General features: G+C 35.3%; 1 protein-coding gene across 1 annotated transcript; it reads right to left on the bottom strand.

Moving 5' to 3' along the window:
* Positions 1 to 18: 18 nt before the first annotated feature.
* On the bottom strand, positions 19 to 26717 carry LOC117318470 (uncharacterized oxidoreductase YjhC-like; the record flags this gene model as incomplete). The annotated part of the gene is made up of 6 exons (XM_033873451.1): positions 26667 to 26717; positions 9837 to 9953; positions 5349 to 5433; positions 5165 to 5238; positions 887 to 946; positions 19 to 210 (listed from the first exon to the last, which is right to left on the bottom strand). Coding segments are annotated over exons 2-6 (519 nt in total), but the record flags the coding sequence as incomplete, so codon positions are not given.

Below are 26717 nucleotides of genomic sequence, written 5' to 3'. Positions count from 1 at the left end.
ACTGATGATATATGGAGCAAAATTCCTGAAAAAAGATGAACTCACAGGCTCTGTATGGTTGATGTTGACCACTTCCCCAATGACACCACTGTCGATGAGTTCCCGAAGTTTAATTGCCCATGGTGCATACCTCAGCACATGACATATCGCCAAGGCAACGTCATTCTCTTTACATGTCTTAACAATTTCTCTACAGTCCTCTTCATTAACCTGTTCCAACAAGATAATTAAATCAGCAGAAAAATTCACTCTGTCCTAGAGGTCCCGGATTAAATTTCTCAATTCACTCTGTCCTAGAGGTCATGGATTAAATTTCTCAATTCACTCTGTCCTAGAGGTCATGGATTAAATTTCTCAATTCACTCTGTCCTAGAGGTCATGGATTAAATTTCTCAATTCACTCTGTCCTAGAGGTCATGGATTAAATTTCTCAATTCACTCTGTCCTAGAGGTCATGGATTAAAGTTCTCAATTCACACTGTCCTAGAGGTCCTGGATTAAATTTCTCAATTCACACTGTCTTAGAGGTCATGGATTAAGTTTCTCAATGAATGGAGTCCTATAGATCAATCAATAGTAATGACACATTAGAAGGCTTACACCAGTATGGGTGTATTGAAAAAATTGACTTTTCAAAAATAGCAATTAAATGTTTTAAAGGGAAATAACAAGCACAAAGTATAACAAATCAAATGTAGCATGAGTCTTGTCAAGTAAGTGTTTGGGGTATTGAATGACACACTGAACAGCTAAACCTATCACCAAAATGAAGAGATTTTGGTATTTTGTATGTTGGGAGTATGAGAGAAGGTAACTATATTAGGGTTTAATTACAAGGTAAACGGTGGCCATAATTCATGTACATTAAACGGTAAATCATACTCACAGCCATCGGTTTCTCCAGAAGTATGTTGTAACCTTTCTTTGCAAAAGCAATGGCAGGGTCCTGAAGGAGAAATGAATTAAAATAAACATGGCTACTATTCAGTGATATTCACAAGTAGGATAATATTTGATCTCCATCAGTAGCTCCAGGGCTATTATAAGGGACATACATGTACAGTAACCTTCTTACATCGAAATTCTGATGACTCAGCAGGTCAACATCTATATCATCAAAATGTAATTCACCAAAAGAAATTACGCCCACGTCAAACAGAAAGACTGCAAAGTGAAAACTTTCAGCTTCATCTACCATTTAATAAACTTTAGTATAAAAGTAAACAATTTGATAAGCTTTAATATGATACATAATGTAGTTAACAATTCAATTAACGTGTATAACGCTCAACAATTTAATAAGCTTTTGTATGATAGATAACATTTCAATATGCTTTTGTATGATAGTTAACATTTTAATATGCTTTTGTATGATAGTTAACATTTTAATATGCTTTTGTATGATAGTTTATAATTTAATAAGCTTGTATAATAGTTAACATTTTAATATGCTTTGTATGATAGTTAACAATTTAATATGCTTTTGTATGATAGTTAACAATTTAATATGCTTTGTATGATAGTTAACATTTTAATATGCTTTGTATGATAGTTAACATTTTAATATGCTTTGTATGATAGTTAACATTTTAATAAGCTTGTATGATAATTTATAATTTAATAAGCTTGTATAATAGTTAACATTTTAATATACTTTTGTATGATAGTTAACAATTTAATATGCTTTGTATGATAATTTATAATTTAATAAGCTTGTATGATAGTTAACATTTTAATATGCTTTGTATGATAGTTAACAATTTAATATGCTTTTGTATGATAGTTAACATTTTAATATGCTTTGTATGATAGTTAACATTTTAATAAGCTTGTATGATAGTTAACATTTTAATAAGCTTTTGTATGATAATTTATAATTTAATAAGCTTGTATAATAGTTAACATTTTAATAAGCTTTTGTATGATAGTTAACATTTTAATATGCTTTTGTATGATAGATAACATTTTAATAAGCTTGTATGATAGTTAACATTTTAATATGCTTTTGTGTGATAGTTAACATTTTAATATGCTTTGTATGATAGTTAACATTTTAATATGCTTTGTATGATAGTTAACATTTTAATATGCTTTTGTATGATAGTTTATAATTTAATATGCTTTGTATGATAATTTATAATTTAATAAGCTTGTATAATAGTTAACATTTTAATATGCTTTTGTATGATAGTTAACATTTTAATATGCTTTGTATGATAGTTAACATTTTAATATGCTTTTGTATGATAGTTAACATTTTAATATGCTTTGTATGATAGTTAACATTTTAATATGCTTTTGTATAATAGTTAACATTTTAATATGCTTTGTATGATAGTTAACATTTTAATATGCTTTGTATGATAGTTAACAATTTAATATGCTTTTGTATGATAGTTAACATTTTAATATGCTTTTGTATGATAGTTAACATTTTAATAAGCTTTTGTATGATAGTTTATAATTTAATATGCTTTGTATGATAGTTTATAATTTAATATGCTTTTGCATGATAGTTAACACTTTAATATGCTTTGTATGATAGTTAACATTTTAATAAGCTTGTATGATAGTTCACATTTTAATATGCTTTTGTATGATAGTTTATAATTTAATATGCTTTGTATGATAGTTTATAATTTAATATGCTTTTGTATGATAGTTAACATTTTAATATGCTTTGTATGATAGTTAACATTTTAATAAGCTTGTATGATAGTTAACATTTTAATATGCTTTTGTATGATAGTTTATAATTTAATATGCTTTTGTATAATAGTTAACAATTTAATATCCTTTTGTATGATAGTTAACATTTTAATAAGCTTTTGTATGATAGATAACATTTTAATAAGCTTTTGTATGATAGTTTATAATTTAATATGCTTTGTATGATAGTTAACAATTTAATATGCTTTGTATGATAGTTTATAATTTAATAAGCTTGTATTATAATACTTAACAGTTTAATAAGCTTTTGCATGATAGTTTTTAATTAATAAGCTTGTATATATAATAGTTAACATTTTAATAAGCTTGTAAAATACTCAACAATTTAATAGGCTTTTGCATGAAAGTTAACAATTTGATAAGATTGCATAATGATTAACATTTTAATAAGCTTTTGCATGATAGTTAACAACTGAAGCTTGCATAACAGTCAACAATTTAATAAGCTTGTGTATGATAGTAAACAATTAAATAAGTTTTTGTATGATCGTTAACAATTAAATAAGCTTTTGTATAATAGTTCACAATCAAATAAGCTTTTGTATAATAGTTCACAATTTAATAAGCTTGTATGATAGTTAACAATTTGATAAGCTTGTATAATAGTTCACAATCAAACAAGGATGGATATATAGTATTGCAACAGCAATACAAAGTCCCCTGCCTGACCCAGGAGTGCAACTATTTATTTCCCATTTTTTAAACTACGTGTTATACTGATCACGTATACCAAGTTTCGTTAAAATCAGAGTAGTACTTTAGGATTGTCCGGACACGCCTCAACCAATGAGAAACCGGCGGCCATTTTGAAAAATGTTTTTTTCGAAAAGAAAAATTGGGATGCACAACTACATGTGATACTGATCATGTATACCAAGTTTCGTTAAAATCGGAGTAGTACTTTAGGAGGAGTTGTCCGGACAAGCCTCAACCAATGAGAAGCCGGCAGCCATTTTGAAAAATGAATTTTGAAGAAAAAATATGTGGGATGCACAACTACATGTTATACTGATCATGTATACCAAGTTTCGTTAAAATCAGAGTAGTACTTGAGGAGGAGTTGTCCGGAAAAGTCTCAACCATGAGAAGTCAACAATTTTGAAAATTGGTTTTTCGAAAAAAAAAATGTGGGATGCACAACTACATGTTATACTGATGATGTAAACCAAGTTTCATTAAAATCGGAGTAGTACTTTAGGAGTAGTTGTCCGGACAAGCCTCAACCAATGAGAAGCCGGCAGCCATTTTGAAAAATGAATTTTTGAAAAAAAAAAAAGTTGGATGCACAACTACATGTGATACTGATCATGTATACCAAGTTTCGTTAAAATCGGAGTAGTACTTTAGGAGGAGTTGTCCGGACAAGCCTCAACCAATGAGAAGCCGGCAGCCATTTTGAAAAATGAATTTTTGAAGAAAAAAAAGACGGATGCACAACTACATGTTATACTGATCATGTATACCAAGTTTCGTTAAAATCGGAGTAATACTTTAGAAGGAGTTGTCCGGACAAATATTGCGTGACAGACAGACAGACAGATGGCCGGACAGACAGACAGACAGACAGACGGACGGACGGAGGGTTAAAACCTATAGTCCCCCCTGTTTTTCAAACGGCAGGGGACTAATAAGCTTTTGTATAATAGTAAACAATTTAATAAGCTTTTGTATAATAGCTAGCTAGTTAACAATTTAATAAGCTTTTATATAATAGTTAACAATTTAATAAGCTTTTGTATAATAGTTAACAATTTAATAAGCTTGTAAAATAGGTAACAATTTAATAAGCTTGTATAATAGTTAACAATTTAATAAGCTTGTATAATAGTTAACAATTTGATAAGCTTGTATAATAGTTAGCATTTTAATAAGCTTCTGTATGATATGGGCTACCAGTCAGTTGCTCTGCACGAAATTTCAACATGGATAAAAATGTACATTGTAAGATACAATTCTGTGTTAGAAATGCAATCAAATCATACTTTTTCCTGGCTTCAATACAAATATGGAAATTATTATTTCTATGTCATAGAATAAAATGATGAATTGACATCAGATTATAAAAATGAAACTCTAGAAATAAACAACTGCTTTAGTCAGAAAATAATAGACACAATCACAATAGACTGATATCTCCTGGGTATATGACAGGAATATTCTAATTTGTTGTGAGTAACATGATATCTGCACCAATAATCATAAATAAAAAAAAATAGGGTCTGTGGTGGCCGAGTAGTTAGTATCCTGACACTTTATCACTAGCCCTCCACTTCTGGGATGCAAGTTCAAAACCCACATGGGTCAGTTGCCTGCTACTGACCATAGGCCAGCTTTCATTCACCTCCAAAACCTGGCACATCCTTAAATGACCCTGGTTGTTAATAGGATGTTTAACAAATAATAAAAAGAAAAAATAAACACACAACAAACAAACCTTATGTAGACGATCTGGGGTAGTAATGATGACACAGTCGGACATTTTGTCTCTCTGACTCGCCTCACTCCAATCTATAAAATAGTCAATTTTATACAGATAGTTGATTACACTCAACACCACCACATCACTGAATAAGAAATATACTGAATTTAGAATTTAATGAAATATCTAAATAGAGTACCTGAAAAACAGTTTTCATCCTGGATATTGAAGCGTTCCTGAAGCTTCCTGCGGTAAAATTCTCTCGGGTCAGCCACTCCAATAATCTAAATTGATAAATTACTTCAAGCATAACAACTGAACAGGTCATTACAAGAGTACAAATGACCTCCCATGCCAAAAACACATGCTGAAATATCCTGCTATAACCCATATATAAATAAAAACATGACCTTGCTCTTGACCTAAACACCCTGAAGCACAAACTTGTTCAAGATAATCCCCTACTTGAAAATTGTATAAAGTTTTATCGAAATCTGTTTTATAAATAGTAACGGCAACCTTGACCTTGACCTTTGCACCTTGAAATATGAAAGTCTTCGAGGTTTTCTCATTACAACTTGACCATTGTATGAAGTTTGATTAAAATGCATTAAAAAAGTCACTAGTTAAATAGTGTAGTGACAACAAAACCCATAAATAGTAACATTAACATTGTCTTTGATCTTGACACCCTAAAACATAGCCTCCTCCCAGGTTTCTCATCAGTTTGATCATATCCATATCAAAATGATGTTGCTAGAGCATTGAAAAAAAGAACATAACACACATACACACACTTTGTAAATCAAATGCTATAGAGCCTCCCATTAAAAATTTTCTCAAAATAGTTTAGTTTTTGCTTTCTCCGCCTCCTTCAAGAGAAATGCTACCTGATACACTATATTTGTGGTATATGAGAGTTATCTCTTTAAAGGATTCTTCCATTATTTGCAATAATTGAATTGTGTGTGAATTATTTCGTTTAAGGATGTATGTCAATTAGGGATGAGAATACTATTGTACACATTGTTATGGGTGAGAATAGCAAGATTTAATAATCAACTTCTCTGAAGACATTGTTTTTATCACTGAATAATTATTGTTGTAAATGAAAAGTTGTAGATTTTTAAGTTGAGGAAAATAATAAAAAGGTTAAAATAACAAACACATAATTCAAATCAAAATCAATTAAAAGAGGGCAAAAAATAAATGAAAATATAGATTTGTAAGAGGATTGTTGAAAAATTTACCCAACATACATAAATCTAGGTCATGATCTCACCCAACATGCATAAATCTAGGTCATGATTTCACCCAACATATATAAATCTAGATCATGATTTCACCCAACATACATAAATCTAGGTCATGATTTCACCCAACATACATAAATCTAGGTCATGATTTCAACCAACATATATAAATCTAGGTCATGATTTCACCCAACATACATAAATCTAGGTCATGATTTCAACCAACATACATAAATCTAGGTCATGATTTCAACCAACATATATAAATCTAGGTCATGATTTCAACCGACATACATAAATCTAGGTCATGATTGACGCAACATATATAAATCTAGGTCATGATTTCACCCAACATATATAAATCTAGGTCATGATTTCAACCAACATACATAAATCTAGGTCATGATTTCACCAAACATACATAAATCTAGGTCATGATTTCACCCAACATATATAAATCTAGGTCATGATTTCACCAAACATACATAAATCTAGGTCATGATTTCAACCAACATACATAAATCTAGGTCATGATTTCACCAAACATACATAAATCTAGGTCATGATTTCAACCAACATATATAAATCTAGGTCATGATTTCAACCGACATACATAAATCTAGGTCATGATTTCAACCAACATACATAAATCTAGGTCATGATTTCAACCAACATACATAAATCTAGGTCATGATTTCACCCAACATACATAAATCTAGGTCATGATTTCAACCAACATGCATAAATCTAGGTCATGATTTCAACCAACATACATAAATTTAGGTCATGATTTCACCCAACATACATAAATCTAGGTCATGATTTCAACCAACATGTATAAATCTAGGTCATGAATTCAACCAACATACATAAATCTAGGTCATGATTTCAACCAACATACATAAATCTCGGTCAAATATGATTAAGTCACAATTTCAAATGAGAGTTAAGGATGGTGACAACCTAACCACTAGGCCGAGGAGATATAATAATTCTAAATGAGAGTTATAGGATGGTGACAACCTAACCACTTGGCCGAGGAGATATAATAATTCTAAATGAGAGTTATAGGATGGTGACAACCTAACCACTTGGCCGAGGAGATATAATAATTCTAAATGAGAGTTATAGGATGGTGACAACCTAACCACTAGGCCGAGGAGATATAATAATTCCAAATGAAAGTTATAGGATGGTGACAACCTAACCACTAGGCCGAGGAGATATAATAATTCCAAATGAAAGTTATAGGATGGTGACAACCTAAGCACTAGGCCTAGGAGATATAATGATTCCAAATGAAAGTTATAGGATGGTGACAACCTAACCACTAGGCCGAGGAGATATAATAATTCTAAATGAGAGTTATAGGATGGTGACAACCTAACCACTAGGCCTAGGAGATATATTAATTCCAAATGAGAGTTATAGGATGGTGACAACCTAAGCACTAGGCCTAGGAGATATAATGATTCCAAATGAGAGTTATAGGATGGTGACAACCTAACCACTAGGCCGAGGAGATATAATAATTCTAAATGAGAGTTATAGGATGGTGACAACCTAACCACTAGGCCTAGGAGATATATTAATTCCAAATGAGAGTTATAGGATGGTGACAACCTAACCACTAGGCCGAGGAGATATATTAATTCCAAATGAGAGTTATAGGATGGTGACAACCTAACCACTAGGCTTAGGAGATATAATAATTCCAAATGAGAGTTATAGAATGGTGACAACCACAAGGCCGAGGAGATATAATAATTCTAAATCAGATCATGATGTTGACCATCAAACTTTCCTTAACATACATACATATAATATGGATGAAATGAGTCAAAGCTTGAAACAGTTACATTTATATCCCTAATATTTAGTGTATTTATCCATCAGTAAGCCTCACTGTCACCATTATATTATAAATATCTAAATTAGCTCAGTAGAAATGTCAACTTTTACAATCTTATTGTCATCTAATGAATCTTCTATATATATTGTATATTGTTTCCAAGAATATAAGTTGCCCACTGGATTTATTAATAAATACCAGTAAATTGATAAATCCAGATAATTGATAAATCCTGATAATTGATAAATCCAGATAACTGATAAATCAAGATAACTGATAAATCCTGATAATTGATAATTCCTGTTAATTGATAAGTCCTGATAATTGATAAATCTTGTTAATTGATAACTCCTGATAATTGATAAATCCTGATAATTGATAAATCCTGTTAATTGATAAGTCCTGATAATTGATAAATCCTGATAATTGATAAATCCTGTTAATTGATAAGTCCTGATAATTGATAAATCCTGATAATTGATAAATCCTGTTAATTGATAAGTCCTGATAATTGATAAATCCTGATAATTGATAAATCCTGTTAATTGATAAGTCCTGATAATTGATAAATCCTGTTAACTAATAAATCCTGATAATTGATAAATCCTGTTAATTGATCACTCCTGATAATTGATAAATCTTGTTAATTGATAAATCCTGATAATTGATAAATCCTGATAATTGATAAATCCTGTTAATTGATAAGTCCTGATAATTGATGAATCCTGATAATTGATAAATCCTGTTAATTGATAAGTCCTGATAATTGATCAATCCTGATAATTGATCAATCCTGTTAATTGATAAATCCTGATAATTGATAAATCCTGTTCATTGATAAGTCCTGATAATTGATAAATCCTGTTAACTGATAAATCCTGATAATTTATCAATCCTGTTAATTGATAAATCCTGATAATTGATAAATCCTGTTCATTGATAAGTCCTGATAATTGATAAATCCTGTTAACTGATAAATCCTGATAATTGATAAATCCAGATAACTGATAAATCAAGATAACTGATAAATCCTGATAATTGATAAATCCCGGTAATTGATTAATCCTGATAATTGATGAATTGAGATAACTGATAAATCCTGATAATTGATAAATCCTGTTAACTGATAAATCCTGATAATTGATAAATCCAGATAACTGATAAATCAAGATAACTGATAAATCCTGATAATTGATAAATCCCGGTAATTGATTAATCCTGATAATTGATGAATTGAGATAACTGATAAATCCTGATAATTGATAAATCCTGTTAATTGATAAATCCTGATAATTGATAAATCCTGTTCATTGATAAGTCCTGATAATTGATAAATCCTGTTAACTGATAAATCCTGATAATTGATCAATCCTGTTCATTGATAAGTCCTGATAATTGATAAATCCTGTTCATTGATAAGTCCTGATAATTGATAAATCCTGTTAACTGATAAATCCTGATAATTGATAAATCCTGTTAACTGATAAATCCTGATAATTGATAAATCCTGGTAATTGATCACTCCTGATAAGTACAGCTATCAAACATTTGTATTTGCTCCTTTATAAAACTATATATATACCTTGAGTCGGTCTGGATATATGTGTGCATACTGAGCATAAATGGAACCTCGAATTCCTGCTCCAATAACAATGGCTGTCAATAACGAACTTTTCTCTTTCTTGGACATTTTTCCTCCCTGAAATAAATAATCACAAAATCATTTTAATATTCTGGATTTTCTTATATCACCAGATGTAAGACAATTTGACAGATCCCTGTTTGTTGGTGGACTATCTGTTTATCTTGAGATGGTGCTGCAGATAGACGAACAATATCTAGTTAAACTACCTGTGTGCCATTATATAAAGATAATCTTTAAAGAAGAACAATATACCGCCATTATATAAAGATCGTGTTTATAGAGGTACAATATACCACCATTATATAAAGATCTTGTTTATAGAGGTACAATGTACCAGCATTATATAAAGATCGTGTTTATAGAGGTACAATGTACCACTGTTATATAAAGATATTGTTTATAGAGGTACAATGTACCACCATTATATAAAGATCGTGTTAATAGAGGTATAATGTACCACCATTATATAAAGATCTTGTTTATAGAGGTACAATGTACCACCATTATATAAAGATCATGTTTATACAGGTACAATGTACCACCATTATATAAAGATCTTGTATATAGAGGTACAATGTACCACCATTATATAAAGATCATGTTTATAGAGGTACAATGTACCACCATTATATAAAGATCATGTTTATACAGGTACAATGTACCACCATTATATAAAGATCATGTTTATAGAGGTACAATATACCACCATTATATAAAGATCATGTTTATAGAGGTACAATGTACCACCATTATATAAAGATCATGTTTATAGAGGTACAATGTACCACCATTATATAAAGATCATGTTTATACAGGTACAATGTACCACCATTATATAAAGATCTTGTTTATAGAGGTACAATATACCACCATTATATAAAGATCATGTTTATAGAGGTACAATGTACCACCATTATATAAAGATCATGTTTATAGAGGTACAATGTACCACCATTATATAAAATCATGTTTATAGAGGTACAATGTACCACCATTATATAAAGATCTTGTTTATAGAGGTACAATATACCACCATTATAAAAAGATCATGTTTATAGAGGTACAATGTACCACCATTATATAAAGATCATGTTTATAGAGGTACAATGTACCACCATTATATAAAGATCATGTTTATAGAGGTACAATGTACCACCATTATACAAAGATCATGTTTATAGAGGTACAATGTACCACCATTATATAAAGATCATGTTTATAGAGGTACAATGTACCACTGTTATATAAAGATCATGTTTATAGAGGTACAATGTACCGCCATTATATAAAGATCATGTTTATAGAGGTACAATGTACCACCATTATATAAAGATCATGTTTATAGAGGTACAATGTACCACCATTATATAAAGATCTTGTTGATATAGGTACAATGTACCACCATTATATAAAGATCATGTTTATAAAGGTACAATGTACCACCGTTATATAAAGATCTTGTTTATAGAGGTAAAATGTACCGCCATTATATAAAGATCTTGTTTATATAGATACAATGTACCACCATTATATAAAGATCTTGTTTATAGAGGTACAATGTACCACCATTATATAAAGATCTTGTATATAGAGGTACAATGTACCACCATTATATAAAGATCTTGTTTATAGAGGTACAATGTACCACCATTATATAAAGATCATGTTTATAGAGGTACAATGTACCACCATTATATAAAGATCATGTTTATAGAGGTACAATGTACCACCATTATATAAAGATCATGTTTATAGAGGTACAATGTACCACCATTATATAAAGATCTTGTATATAGAGGTACAATGTACCACCATTATATAAAGATCTTGTATATAGAGGTACAATGTACCACCATTATATAAAGATCTTGTTTATAGAGGTACAATGTACCACCATTATATAAAGATCTTGTATATAGAGGTACAATGTACCACCATTATATAAAGATCATGTTTATAGAGGTACAATGTACCACCATTATATAAAGATCATGTTTATAGAGGTACAATGTACCACCATTATATAAAGATCATGTTTATAAAGGTACAATGTACCGCCATTATATAAAGATCTTGTTTATATAGATACCATGTACCACCATTATATAAAGATCTTGTATATAGAGGTACAATGTACCACCATTATATAAAGATCATGTTTATAGAGGTACAATGTACCACCATTATATAAAGATCATGTTTATATAGGTACAATGTACCACCATTATATAAAGATCTTGTATATAGAGGTACAATGTACCACCATTATATAAAGATCATGTTTATAGAGGTACAATATACCACCATTATATAAAGATCTTGTATATAGAGGTACAATGTACCACCATTATATAAAGATCATGTTTATAGAGGTACAATGTACCACCATTATATAAAGATCTTGTTTATAGAGGTACAATGTACCACCATTATATAAAGATCTTGTTTATAGAGGTACAATATACCACCATTATATAAAGATCTTGTATATAGAGGTACAATATACCACCATTATATAAAGATATTGTATATAGAGGTACAATGTACCACCATTATATAAAGATCTTGTTTATAGAGGTACAATGTACCACCATTATATAAAGATCTTGTTTATAGAGGTACAATGTACCACCATTATATAAAGATCTTGTTTATAGAGGTACAATGTACCACCATTATATAAAGATCATGTTTATAGAGGTACAATGTAGCACCATTATATAAAGATCGTGTTTATATAGGTACAATGTACCGCCATTATATAAAGATCGTGTTTATATAGGTACAATGTACCACCATTATATAAAGATCTTGTATATAGAGGTACAATGTACCACCATTATATAAAGATCATGTTTATAGAGGTACAATGTACCAGCATTATATAAAGATCATGTTTATAGAGGTACAATGTACCACCATTATATAAAGATCATGTATATAGAGGTACAATGTACCACCATTATATAAAGATCATGTTTATAGAGGTACAATGTACCACCATTATATAAAGATCATGTTTATATAGGTACAATGTACCACCATTATATAAAGATCATGTTTATAGAGGTACAATGTACCACCATTATATAAAGATCATGTTTATAGAGGTACAATGTACCACCATTATATAAAGATCATGTTTATATAGGTACAATGTACCAACATTATATAAAGATCATGTTTATAGAGGTACAATATACCACCATTATATAAAGATCTTGTATATAGAGGTACAATATACCACCATTATATAAAGATATTGTATATAGAGGTACAATGTACCACCATTATATAAAGATCTTGTTTATAGAGGTACAATGTACCACCATTATATAAAGATCTTGTTTATAGAAGTACAATGTACCACCATTATATAAAGATCTTGTTTATAGAGGTACAATGTACCACCATTATATCAAGATCATGTTTATAGAGGTACAATATACCACCATTATATAAAGATCATGTTTATAGAGGTACAATGTACCACCATTATATAAAGATCATGTTTATAGAGGTACAATGTACCACCATTATATAAAGATCTTGTTTATAGAGGTACAATATACCACCATTATATAAAGATCATGTTTATAGAGGTACAATGTACCACCATTATATAAAGATCTTGTTTATAGAGGTACAATGTACCACCATTATATAAAGATCATGTTTATATAGGTACAATGTACCACCATTATATAAAGATCATGTTTATAGAGGTACAATGTACCACCATTATATAAAGATCATGTTTATAGAGGTACAATGTACCACCATTATATAAAGATCATGTTTATAGAGGTACAATGTACCACCATTATATAAAGATCATGTTTATAGAGGTACAATGTACCACCATTATATAAAGATCTTGTTTATAGAGGTACAATATACCACCATTATATAAAGATCATGTTTATAGAGGTACAATGTACCACCATTATATAAAGATCATGTTTATAGAGGTACAATGTACCACCATTATATAAAGATCGTGTTTATATAGGTACAATGTACCACCATTATATAAAGATCTTGTATATAGAGGTACAATGTACCACCATTATATAAAGATCGTGTTTATATAGGTACAATGTACCACCATTATATAAAGATCTTGTATATAGAGGTACAATGTACCACCATTATATAAAGATCGTGTTTATATAGGTACAATGTACCACCATTATATAAAGATCTTGTATATAGAGGTACAATATACCACCATTATATAAAGATCGTGTTTATAGAGGTACAATGTACCACCATTATATAAAGATCTTGTTTATAGAGGTACAATGTACCACCATTATATAAAGATCGTGTTTATAGAGGTACAATGTACCACCATTATATTAAGATCTTGTATATAGAGGTACAATGTACCACCATTATATAAAGATCTTGTTTATAGAGGTACAATATACCACCATTATATAAAGATCATGTTTATAGAGGTACAATGTACCACCATTATATAAAGATCTTGTTTATAGAGGTACAATGTACCACCATTATATAAAGATCATGTATATAGAGGTACAATGTACCACCAGTATATAAAGATCATGTTTATAGAGGTACAATGTACCACCATTATATAAAGATAATCTTTAAAGAAGAACAATATACCGCCATTATATAAAGATCTTGTTTATAGAGGTACAATATACGTACCACCATTATATAAAGATCGTGTTTATAGAGGTACAATGTACCGCCATTATATAAAGATCATGTTTATAGAGGTACAATGTACCAGTGACATGATTATCTATTAGTCATATCAATATTAAAAGGTCCAACAATTAAAACACTACAAAAACACTCCATCTGTCAGTCACCTGTAATCCCTACACTACAAAAAACTCCATCTGACAGTCACCTGTGTGCCGTACACTACAAAAAAACTCCATCTGACAGTCACCTGTGTGCCGTACACTACAAAAAACTCCATCTGACAGTCACCTGTGTGCCGTACACTACAAAAAACTCCATCTGACAGTCACCTGTGTGCCGTACACTACAAAAAAACTCCATCTGACAGTCACCTGTGTGCCGTACACTACAAAAAAACTCCATCTGACAGTCACCTGTAATCCCTAAACTACAAAAAAACTCCATCTGATAGTCACCTGTGTGCCCTAAACTACAAAAAAACTCCATCTGACAGTCACCTGTAATCCCTAGACTACAAAAAACTCCATCTGATAGTCACCTGTGTGCCCTAAACTACAAAAAAACTCCATCTGACAGTCACCTGTAATCCCTACACTACAAAAAACTCCATCTGACAGTCACCTGTGTGCCCTAAACTACAAAAAAACTCCATCTGACAGTCACCTGTGTGCCGTACACTACAAAAAACTCCATCTGACAGTCACCTGTGTGCCCTAAACTACAAAAAAACTCCATCTGACAGTCACCTGTAATCCCTAAACTACAAAAAAAACTCCATCTGACAGTCACCTGTAATCCCTAGACTACAAAAAACTCCATCTGACAGTCACCTGTGTGCCGTACACTACAAAAAACTCCATCTGACAGTCACCTGTGTGCCCTAAACTACAAAAAAACTCCATCTGACAGTCACCTGTAATCCCTAAACTACAAAAAAACTCCATCTGACAGTCACCTGTAATCCCTAGACTACAAAAAACTCCATCTGACAGTCACCTGTGTGCCGTACACTACAAAAAACTCCATCTGTCAGTCACCTGTGTGCCCTAAACTACAAAAAAACTCCATCTGACAGTCACCTGTGTGCCCTAAACTACAAAAAAACTCCATCTGACAGTCACCTGTAATCCCTAAACTACAAAAAAAACTCCATCTGACAGTCACCTGTGTGCCGTACACTACAAAAAAACTCCATCTGACAGTCACCTGTGTGCCGTACACTACAATAAAACTCCATCTGACAGTCACATGTGTGCCGTACACTACAAAAAAACTCCATCTGACAGTCACCTCTGTGCCGTACACTACAATAAAACTCCATCTGATAGTCACCTGTGTGCCCTAAACTACAAAAAAACTCCATCTGACAGTCACCTGTAATCCCTACACTACAAAAAACTCCATCTGACAGTCACCTGTGTGCCCTAAACTACAAAAAAACTCCATCTGACAGTCACCTGTAATCCCTAAACTACAAAAAAACTCCATCTGACAGTCACCTGTGTGCCCTAAACTACAAAAAAACTCCATCTGACAGTCACCTGTGTGCCCTAAACTACAAAAAAACTCCATCTGACAGTCACCTGTAATCCCTAAACTACAAAAAAACTCCATCTGACAGTCACCTGTAATCCCTATACTACAATAAAACTCCATCTGACAGTCACCTGTGTGGCGTACACTACAAAAAAACTCCATCTGACAGTCACCTGTAATCCCTACACTACAAAAAACTCCATCTGACAGTCACCTGTAATCCCTAAACTACAAAAAAACTCCATCTGACAGTCACCTGTGTGCCGTACACTACAAAAAAACTCCATCTGACAGTCACCTGTAATCCCTAAACTACAAAAAAACTCCATCTGATAGTCACCTGTGTGCCCTAAACTACAAAAAAAACTCCATCTGACAGTCACCTGTAATCCCTAGACTACAAAAAACTCCATCTGATAGTCACCTGTGTGCCCTAAACTACAAAAAAACTCCATCTGACAGTCACCTGTAATCCCTACACTACAAAAAACTCCATCTGACAGTCACCTGTGTGCCCTAAACTACAAAAAAACTCCATCTGACAGTCACCTGTGTGCCGTACACTACAAAAAACTCCATCTGTCAGTCACCTGTGTGCCCTAAACTACAAAAAAACTCCATCTGACAGTCACCTGTGTGCCCTAAACTACAAAAAAACTCCATCTGACAGTCACCTGTAATCCCTAAACTACAAAAAAACTCCATCTGACAGTCACCTGTGTGCCGTACACTACAAAAAAACTCCATCTGACAGTCACCTGTGTGCCGTACACTACAATAAAACTCCATCTGACAGTCACATGTGTGCCGTACACTACAAAAAAACTCCATCTGACAGTCACCTCTGTGCCGTACACTACAATAAAACTCCATCTGATAGTCACCTGTGTGCCCTAAACTACAAAAAAACTCCATCTGACAGTCACCTGTAATCCCTACACTACAAAAAACTCCATCTGACAGTCACCTGTGTGCCCTAAACTACAAAAAAACTCCATCTGACAGTCACCTGTAATCCCTAAACTACAAAAAAACTCCATCTGACAGTCACCTGTGTGCCCTAAACTACAAAAAAACTCCATCTGACAGTCACCTGTGTGCCCTAAACTACAAAAAAACTCCATCTGACAGTCACCTGTAATCCCTAAACTACAAAAAAACTCCATCTGACAGTCACCTGTAATCCCTATACTACAATAAAACTCCATCTGACAGTCACCTGTGTGCCGTACACTACAAAAAAACTCCATCTGACAGTCACCTGTAATCCCTACACTACAAAAAACTCCATCTGACAGTCACCTGTAATCCCTAAACTACAAAAAAACTCCATCTGACAGTCACCTGTGTGCTGTACACTACAAAAAAACTCCATCTGACAGTCACCTGTGTGCCGTACACTACAATAAAACTCCATCTGACAGTCACCTGTGTGCCCTAAACTACAAAAAAACTCCATCTGACAGTCACCTGTGTGCCCTAAACTACAAAAAACTCCATCTGACAGTCACCTGTAATCCCTACACTACAAAAAACTCCATCTGACAGTCACCTGTAATCCCTAAACTACAACAAGAGATCCCAGAGGGATCTTGGCGCCCACCATTGAATGATCTTCATAGGTTCCATGTCAGATTGATCTTTTCTCTACTTTTCCCTTCATTTTACTAATCTGTGCAAATTGAGACATCCCTCCAGTACTTTTTCAAACAAGGGAATCCTAGCTATATAAGAAATTTGAGATTTAAAGATAATGGCTGTTTGTTTGCCAGGTTGTTTTCAGGACAGACTGGTCCAAAAATGCAATACAAGGGACCAAGGGGAACCTACTTATGAAATTTGAGAAAGATCCATTCAGTACTTTGAGAAATAGAGATAACAAACTTCAATTGTCAAAATCCAAGATGGCGGTCTGTCGGCCATTTTGTTTTCCAATTGATCTCAAAATGCAATTAGCATAACGAGGCACCAAGGGGAACCTCCATATGAAATTTGAGAAAGATACATTCAGTACTTTCTCAGAAATAGCGATAACAAACTTCAATTGTCAAAATCCATGTTGGCTGCCTGTCAGCCATGTTGTTTTCTGATTGGTCTCAAAACGCAATATGCATAACTAGGCACCAAGGGAAACCTACATATGAAATTTCAGAAAGATCCATTCAGTACTTTCTCAGAAATAGCGATAACAAACTTCAATTGTCAAAATCCAAGATGGCTGCCTGTCGGCCATGTTGCTTTTTCGATTGGTCTCAAAACGCAATATGCATAACTAGGCACCAAGGGAAACCAATATATGAAATTTGAGAAAGATATATTCAGTACTTTCTCACAAATAGTGATAACAAACTTCAATTGTCAAAATCCAAGATGGCTGCTTGTCGGCCATGTTGTTTTCCGATTGGTCCCAAATCGCAATATGCATAACTAGGCACCAAGGGGAACCTACATATGAAATTTGAGAAATATCCCTTCAGTACTTTCTCAGAAATAGTGATAACAAACTTCAATTGTCAAAATCCAAGATGGCTGCCTGTCGGCCATGTTGTTATCCGATTGGTCTCAAAACGCAATATGCATAACTAGGTACCAAGGGGAACCTTCATATGAAATTTGAGAAAGATCCCTTCAGTACTTTCTCAGAAATAGCGATAACAAACTTCAATTGTCAAAATCCAAGATAGCTGCCTGTCGGCCATTTTGTTTTCCGATTGGTCTCAAAACGCAATATGCATAACTAGGCACCAAGGGGAACCTACATATGAAATTTGAGAAAGATCCCTTCAGTACTTTCTGAGAAATAGCGATAACAAGAATTGTTTACGGACGGAGGGACGGACGGACGGACGGAGGGACGGAGGGACGGAGGGACGGACGGACGGAGGGACGGACGGACGACGGACCACGGACGCAGGGCGATTTGAACAGCCCACCATCTGATGATGGTGGGCTAAAAAAACTCCATCTGACAGTCACCTGTGTGCCGTACACTACAAAAAAACTCCATCTGACAGTCACCTGTGTGCCGTACACTACAATAAAACTCCATCTGACAGTCACCTGTGTGCCCTAAACTACAAAAAAACTCCATCTGACAGTCACCTGTGTGCCCTAAACTACAAAAAAACTCCATCTGACAGTCACCTGTGTGCCCTAAACTACAAAAAAACTCCATCTGACAGTCACCTGTGTGCCGTACACTACAAAAAAACTCCATCTGACAGTCACCTGTGTGCCCTAAACTACAATAAAACTCCATCTGACAGTCACCTGTGTGCCCTAAACTACAAAAAAACTCCATCTGACAGTCACCTGTAATCCCTAAACTACAATAAAACTCCATCTGACAGTCACCTGTGTGCCGTACACTACAAAAAAACTCCATCTGACAGTCACCTGTAATCCCTACACTACAAAAAAACTCCATCTGACAGTCACCTGTAATCCCTAAACTACAATAAAACTCCACCTGACAGTCACCTGTAATCCCTAAACTACAAAAAAACTCCATCTGACAGTCACCTGTAATCCCTAAACTACAATAAAACTCCATCTGACAGTCACCTGTGTGCCGTACACTACAAAAAAACTCCATCTGACAGTCACCTGTAATCCCTACACTACAAAAAAACTCCATCTGACAGTCACCTGTAATCCCTAAACTACAATAAAACTCCATCTGACAGTCACCTGTGTGCCGTACACTACAAAAAAACTCCATCTGACAGTCACCTGTAATCCCTAAACTACAAAAAAACTCCATCTGACAGTCACCTGTAATCCCTAAACTACAATAAAACTCCATCTGACAGTCACCTGTGTGCCGTACACTACAAAAAAACTCCATCTGACAGTCACCTGTAATCCCTAAACTACAATAAAACTCCATCTGACAGTCACCTGTGTGCCGTACACTACAAAAAAACTCCATCTGACAGTCACCTGTAATCCCTACACTACAAAAAAACTCCATCTGTCAGTCACCTGTAATCCCTAAACTACAAAAAAACTCCATCTGACAGTCACCTGTGTGCCGTACACTACAAAAAAACTCCATCTGACAGTCACCTGTGTGCCGTACACTACAATAAAACTCCATCTGACAGTCACCTGTAATCCCTAAACTACAAAAAAACTCCATCTGACAGTCACCTGTGTGCCCTAAACTACAAAAAAACTCCATCTGACAGTCACCTGTGTGCCCTAAACTACAAAAAAACTCCATCTGACAGTCACCTGTGTGCCGTACACTACAATAAAACTCCATCTGACAGTCACCTGTGTGCCCTAAACTACAATAAAACTCCATCTGACAGTCACCTGTAATCCCTAAACTACAAAAACACTCCATCTGACAGTCACATGTAATCCCTAAACTACAAAAAAACTCCATCTGACAGTCACCTGTGTGCCGTACACTACAATAAAACTCCATCTGACAGTCACCTGTGTGCCCTAAACTACAATAAAACTCCATCTGACAGTCACCTGTGTGCCGTACACTACAATAAAACTCCATCTGACAGTCACCTGTGTGCCCTAAACTACAAAAAAACTCCATCTGACAGTCACCTGTGTGCCATACATTACAAAAAAACTCCATCTGACAGTCACCTGTGTGCCCTAAACTACAATAAAACTCCATCTGACAGTCACCTGTAATCCCTAAACTACAATAAAACTCCATCTGGCAGTCACCTGTGTGCCGTACACTACAATAAAACTCCATCTGACAGTCACATGTGTGCCGTACACTACAATAAAACTCCATCTGACAGTCACCTGTGTGCCCTAAACTACAAAAAAACTCCATCTGACAGTCACCTGTAATCCCTAAACTACAAAAAAACTCCATCTGACAGTCACCTGTAATCCCTAAACTACAATAAAACTCCATCTGACAGTCACCTGTAATCCCTAAACTACAATAAAACTCCATCTGACAGTCACCTGTGTGCCCTAAACTACAAAAAAACTCCATCTGACAGTCACCTGTGTGCCGTACACTACAAAAAAACTCCATCTGACAGTCACCTGTAATCCCTAAACTACAAAAAAACTCCATCTGACAGTCACCTGTGTGCCCTAAACTACAAAAAAACTCCATCTGACAGTCACCTGTAATCCCTAAACTACAAAAAAACTCCATCTGACAGTCACCTGTAATCCCTACACTACAAAAAACTCCATCTGACAGTCACCTGTGTGCCCTAAACTACAAAAAAACTCCATCTGACAGTCACCTGTAATCCCTTAACTACAAAAAAACTCCATTTGACAGTCACCTGTAATCCCTAAACTACAAAAAAACTCAATCTGACAGTCACCTGTGTGCCGTACACTACAAAAAAACTCCATCTGACAGTCACCTGTGTGCCCTAAACTACAAAAAAACTCCATCTGACAGTCACCTGTAATCCCTACACTACAAAAAACTCCATCTGACAGTCACCTGTGTGCCCTAAACTACAATAAAACTCCATCTGACAGTCACCTGTAATCCCTACACTACAAAAAAACTCCATCTGACAGTCACCTGTAATCCCTAAACTACAAAAAAACTCCATCTGACAGTCACCTGTAATCCCTACACTACAAAAAAACTCCATCTGACAGTCACCTGTAATCCCTACACTACAAAAAAACTCCATCTGACAGTCACCTGTGTGCCGTACACTACAAAAAAACTCCATCTGACAGTCACCTGTGTGCCGTACACTACAAAAAAACTCCATCTGACAGTCACCTGTGTGCCCTAAACTACAATAAAACTCCATCTGACAGTCACCTGTAATCCCTACACTACAAAAAAACTCCATCTGACAGTCACCTGTAATCCCTACACTACAAAAAAACTCCATCTGACAGTCACCTGTAATCCCTACACTACAAAAAACTCCATCTGACAGTCACCTGTAATCCCTACACTACAAAAAAACTCCATCTGGCAGTCACCTGTAATCCCTAAACTACAAAAAAACTCCATCTGACAGTCACCTGTAATCCCTACACTACAAAAAAACTCCATCTGGCAGTCACCTGTAATCCCTAAACTACAAAAAAACTCCATCTGACAGTCACCTGTAATCCCTACACTACAAAAAAACTCCATCGGACAGTCACCTGTAATCCCTACACTACAAAAAACTCCATCTGACAGTCACCTGTGTGCCCTAAACTACAAAAAAACTCCATCTGACAGTCACCTGTAATCCCTAAACTACAAAAAAACTCCATCTGACAGTCACCTGTAATCCCTACACTACAAAAAACTCCATCTGACAGTCACCTGTGTGCCCTAAACTACAAAAAAACTCCATCTGACAGTCACCTGTAATCCCTACACTACAAAAAACTCCATCTGACAGTCACCTGTGTGCCCTAAACTACAAAAAACTCCATCTGACAGTCACCTGTGTGCCCTAAACTACAAAAAAACTCCATCTGACAGTCACCTGTAATCCCTACACTACAAAAAACTCCATCTGACAGTCACCTGTGTGCCCTAAACTACAAAAAAACTCCATCTGACAGTCACCTGTAATCCCTAAACTACAAAAAAACTCCATCTGACAGTCCCCTGTGTGCCCTAAACTACAAAAAAACTCCATCTGACAGTCACCTGTGTGCCGTACACTACAAAAAAACTCCATCTGACAGTCACCTGTAATCCCTAAACTACAAAAAAACTCCATCTGACAGTCACCTGTAATCCCTAAACTACAAAAAAACTCCATCTGACAGTCACCTGTAATCCCTACACTACAAAAAAACTCCATCTGACAGTCACCTGTGTGCCGTACACTACAAAAAACTCCATCTGACAGTCACCTGTGTGCCGTACACTACAAAAAAACTCCATCTGACAGTCACCTGTAATCCCTAAACTACAAAAAAAACTCCATCTGACAGTCACCTGTAATCCCTACACTACAAAAAAACTCCATCTGACAGTCACCTGTGTGCCGTACACTACAAAAAACTCCATCTGACAGTCACCTGTGTGCCGTACACTACAAAAAACTCCATCTGACAGTCACCTGTAATCCCTAAACTACAAAAAAACTCCATCTGACAGTCACCTGTGTGCCGTACACTACAAAAAAACTCCATCTGACAGTCACCTGTGTGCCGTACACTACAATAAAACTCCATCTGACAGTCACCTGTGTGCCGTACACTACAAAAAAACTCCATCTGTCAGTCACCTGTAATCCCTAAACTACAAAAACACTCCATCTGACAGTCACCTGTGTGCCGTACACTACAAAAAAACTCCATCTGGCAGTCACCTGTGTGCCGTACACTACAAAAAAACTCCATCTGACAGTCACCTGTGTGCCGTACACTACAAAAAAACTCCATCTGACAGTCACCTGTGTGCCATACACTACAAAAAAACTCCATCTGACAGTCACCTGTGTGCCGAACACTACAATAAAACTCCATCTGACAGTCACCTGTGTGCCGTACACTACAAAAAAACTCCATCTGTAAGTCACCTGTGTGCCGTACACTACAAAAAACTCCATCTGGCAGTCACCTGTAATCCCTACCCTACAAAAAACTCCATCTGGTAGTCACCTGTGTGCCCTACCCTACAAAAAACTCCATCTGACAGTCACCTGTGTGCCCTAAACTACAAAAAACTCCATCTGACAGTCACCTGTGTGCCCTAAACTACAAAAAAACTCCATCTGTCACCTGTGTGCCCTAAACTACAAAAAAAACTCCATCTGGCAGTCACCTGTAATCCCTACCCTACAAAAAACTCCATCTGACAGTCACCTGTAATCCCTACCCTACAAAAAACTCCATCTGGCAGTCACCTGTAATCCCTACCCTACAAAAAACTCCATCTGGCAGTCACCTGTAATCCCTACCCTACAAAAAACTCCATCTGGCAGTCACCTGTAATCCCTACCCTACAAAAAACTCCATCTGACAGTCACCTGTGTGCCCTAAACTACAAAAAAACTCCATCTGACAGTCACCTGTAATCCCTACACTACAAAAAACTCCATCTGACAGTCACCTGTGTGCCCTAAACTACAAAAAAACTCCATCTGACAGTCACCTGTAATCCCTAAACTACAAAAAAACTCCATCTGACAGTCCCCTGTGTGCCCTAAACTACAAAAAAACTCCATCTGACAGTCACCTGTGTGCCGTACACTACAAAAAAACTCCATCTGACAGTCACCTGTAATCCCTAAACTACAAAAAAACTCCATCTGACAGTCACCTGTAATCCCTAAACTACAAAAAAAACTCCATCTGACAGTCACCTGTAATCCCTACACTACAAAAAAACTCCATCTGACAGTCACCTGTGTGCCGTACACTACAAAAAACTCCATCTGACAGTCACCTGTGTGCCGTACACTACAAAAAAACTCCATCTGACAGTCACCTGTAATCCCTAAACTACAAAAAAAACTCCATCTGACAGTCACCTGTAATCCCTACACTACAAAAAAACTCCATCTGACAGTCACCTGTGTGCCGTACACTACAAAAAACTCCATCTGACAGTCACCTGTGTGCCGTACACTACAAAAAACTCCATCTGACAGTCACCTGTAATCCCTAAACTACAAAAAAACTCCATCTGACAGTCACCTGTGTGCCGTACACTACAAAAAAACTCCATCTGACAGTCACCTGTGTGCCGTACACTACAATAAAACTCCATCTGACAGTCACCTGTGTGCCGTACACTACAAAAAAACTCCATCTGTCAGTCACCTGTAATCCCTAAACTACAAAAACACTCCATCTGACAGTCACCTGTGTGCCGTACACTACAAAAAAACTCCATCTGACAGTCACCTGTGTGCCGTACACTACAAAAAACTCCATCTGACAGTCACCTGTGTGCCGTACACTACAAAAAAACTCCATCTGACAGTCACCTGTGTGCCGTACACTACAAAAAAACTCCATCTGGCAGTCACCTGTGTGCCGTACACTACAAAAAAACTCCATCTGACAGTCACCTGTGTGCCGTACACTACAAAAAAACTCCATCTGACAGTCACCTGTGTGCCATACACTACAAAAAAACTCCATCTGACAGTCACCTGTGTGCCGAACACTACAATAAAACTCCATCTGACAGTCACCTGTGTGCAGTACACTACAAAAAAACTCCATCTGTCAGTCACCTGTGTGCCGTACACTACAAAAAACTCCATCTGGCAGTCACCTGTAATCCCTACCCTACAAAAAACTCCATCTGGTAGTCACCTGTGTGCCCTACCCTACAAAAAACTCCATCTGACAGTCACCTGTGTGCCCTAAACTACAAAAAACTCCATCTGACAGTCACCTGTGTGCCCTAAACTACAAAAAAACTCCATCTGTCACCTGTGTGCCCTAAACTACAAAAAAAACTCCATCTGGCAGTCACCTGTAATCCCTACCCTACAAAAAACTCCATCTGACAGTCACCTGTAATCCCTACCCTACAAAAAACTCCATCTGGCAGTCACCTGTAATCCCTACCCTACAAAAAACTCCATCTGGCAGTCACCTGTAATCCCTACCCTACAAAAAACTCCATCTGGCAGTCACCTGTAATCCCTACCCTACAAAAAACTCCATCTGGTAGTCAACTGTGTGCCTTTCACTACAAAAAGCTGTCTTATGTCATTATTATATTCAACAATAATGAATTACACATTAAGTTAGCCCGAGTTTCCTCTGGCCCTGACACCATGTCTGGTGTAGGAGCCTTAGGCCAGAGGAAACTCAGGCTAACATTAAGTTAACCCTTGTTCACTTGACTTAGGTAAATCTTTGGATCTTCATGATGTAAATAAACTTGACTCTGGGTGTCTTTGTAATAGAAGACTATAATGTTTAAGTTTGGGTAGTGCTAACATAAAGAGTAAACAGTCACCTCACTAGCTCAGGGAATATTTCTCAGTAGCAAGGCACCTTGATGACACTACTGTGTCACATGTACATAATTCAACAAGCTGAAGTTTTGTTTTGTTCTGACACAAACCGACGACCGTAGTAATTTTCTCATCGTGTAATCCTCTAACATTTAACGAGTAATATGTATACGTTGTTCTATATGTAGCAGAACTGGACTGGGTCGATAATCGACGACCAGGTAACTCAATCGGTAGAGCATCCGGCTAGTGTTCGGAGGTCCCGGGTTCGAACCCTTCTACATATATACATAGATAATCTTTACACAATGGTAAAAAATGTACTTCATCTTTCTAACTTACCATTCAGATGAAAGTCTGTGAATCACGACATAATCTAATAAACATCAAACTTATAATCTCTTCTCCATTCCAATACACTTCCAATTTCATTACAACAGTACTCGAAGAATTAGTAACGCTATAAAGAGAAATTTGTCATAGCAAGTATACGTGCACTTGTGTCATACATATGGTTTTAGCAACGGCAATTTTGGAAATTTGGCTTTAACAGTTGAAAGGCAACATGATAAAAATACGACATTTGAACTAAAAATGACGTATCACAATATCGTCACTGCAAGTTCGATCATCACTGTTATACCTGGATATCGTCGATCGACCCCGCAGAATAACAAAATTACCGGAAGTTCCT

Source organism: Pecten maximus, unplaced genomic scaffold (genome assembly GCF_902652985.1).
Source record: "Pecten maximus unplaced genomic scaffold, xPecMax1.1, whole genome shotgun sequence".
Taxonomy (NCBI): Eukaryota; Metazoa; Mollusca; class Bivalvia; order Pectinida; family Pectinidae; genus Pecten; species Pecten maximus.
This window is presented reverse-complemented; position numbering and strand designations above follow the sequence as displayed.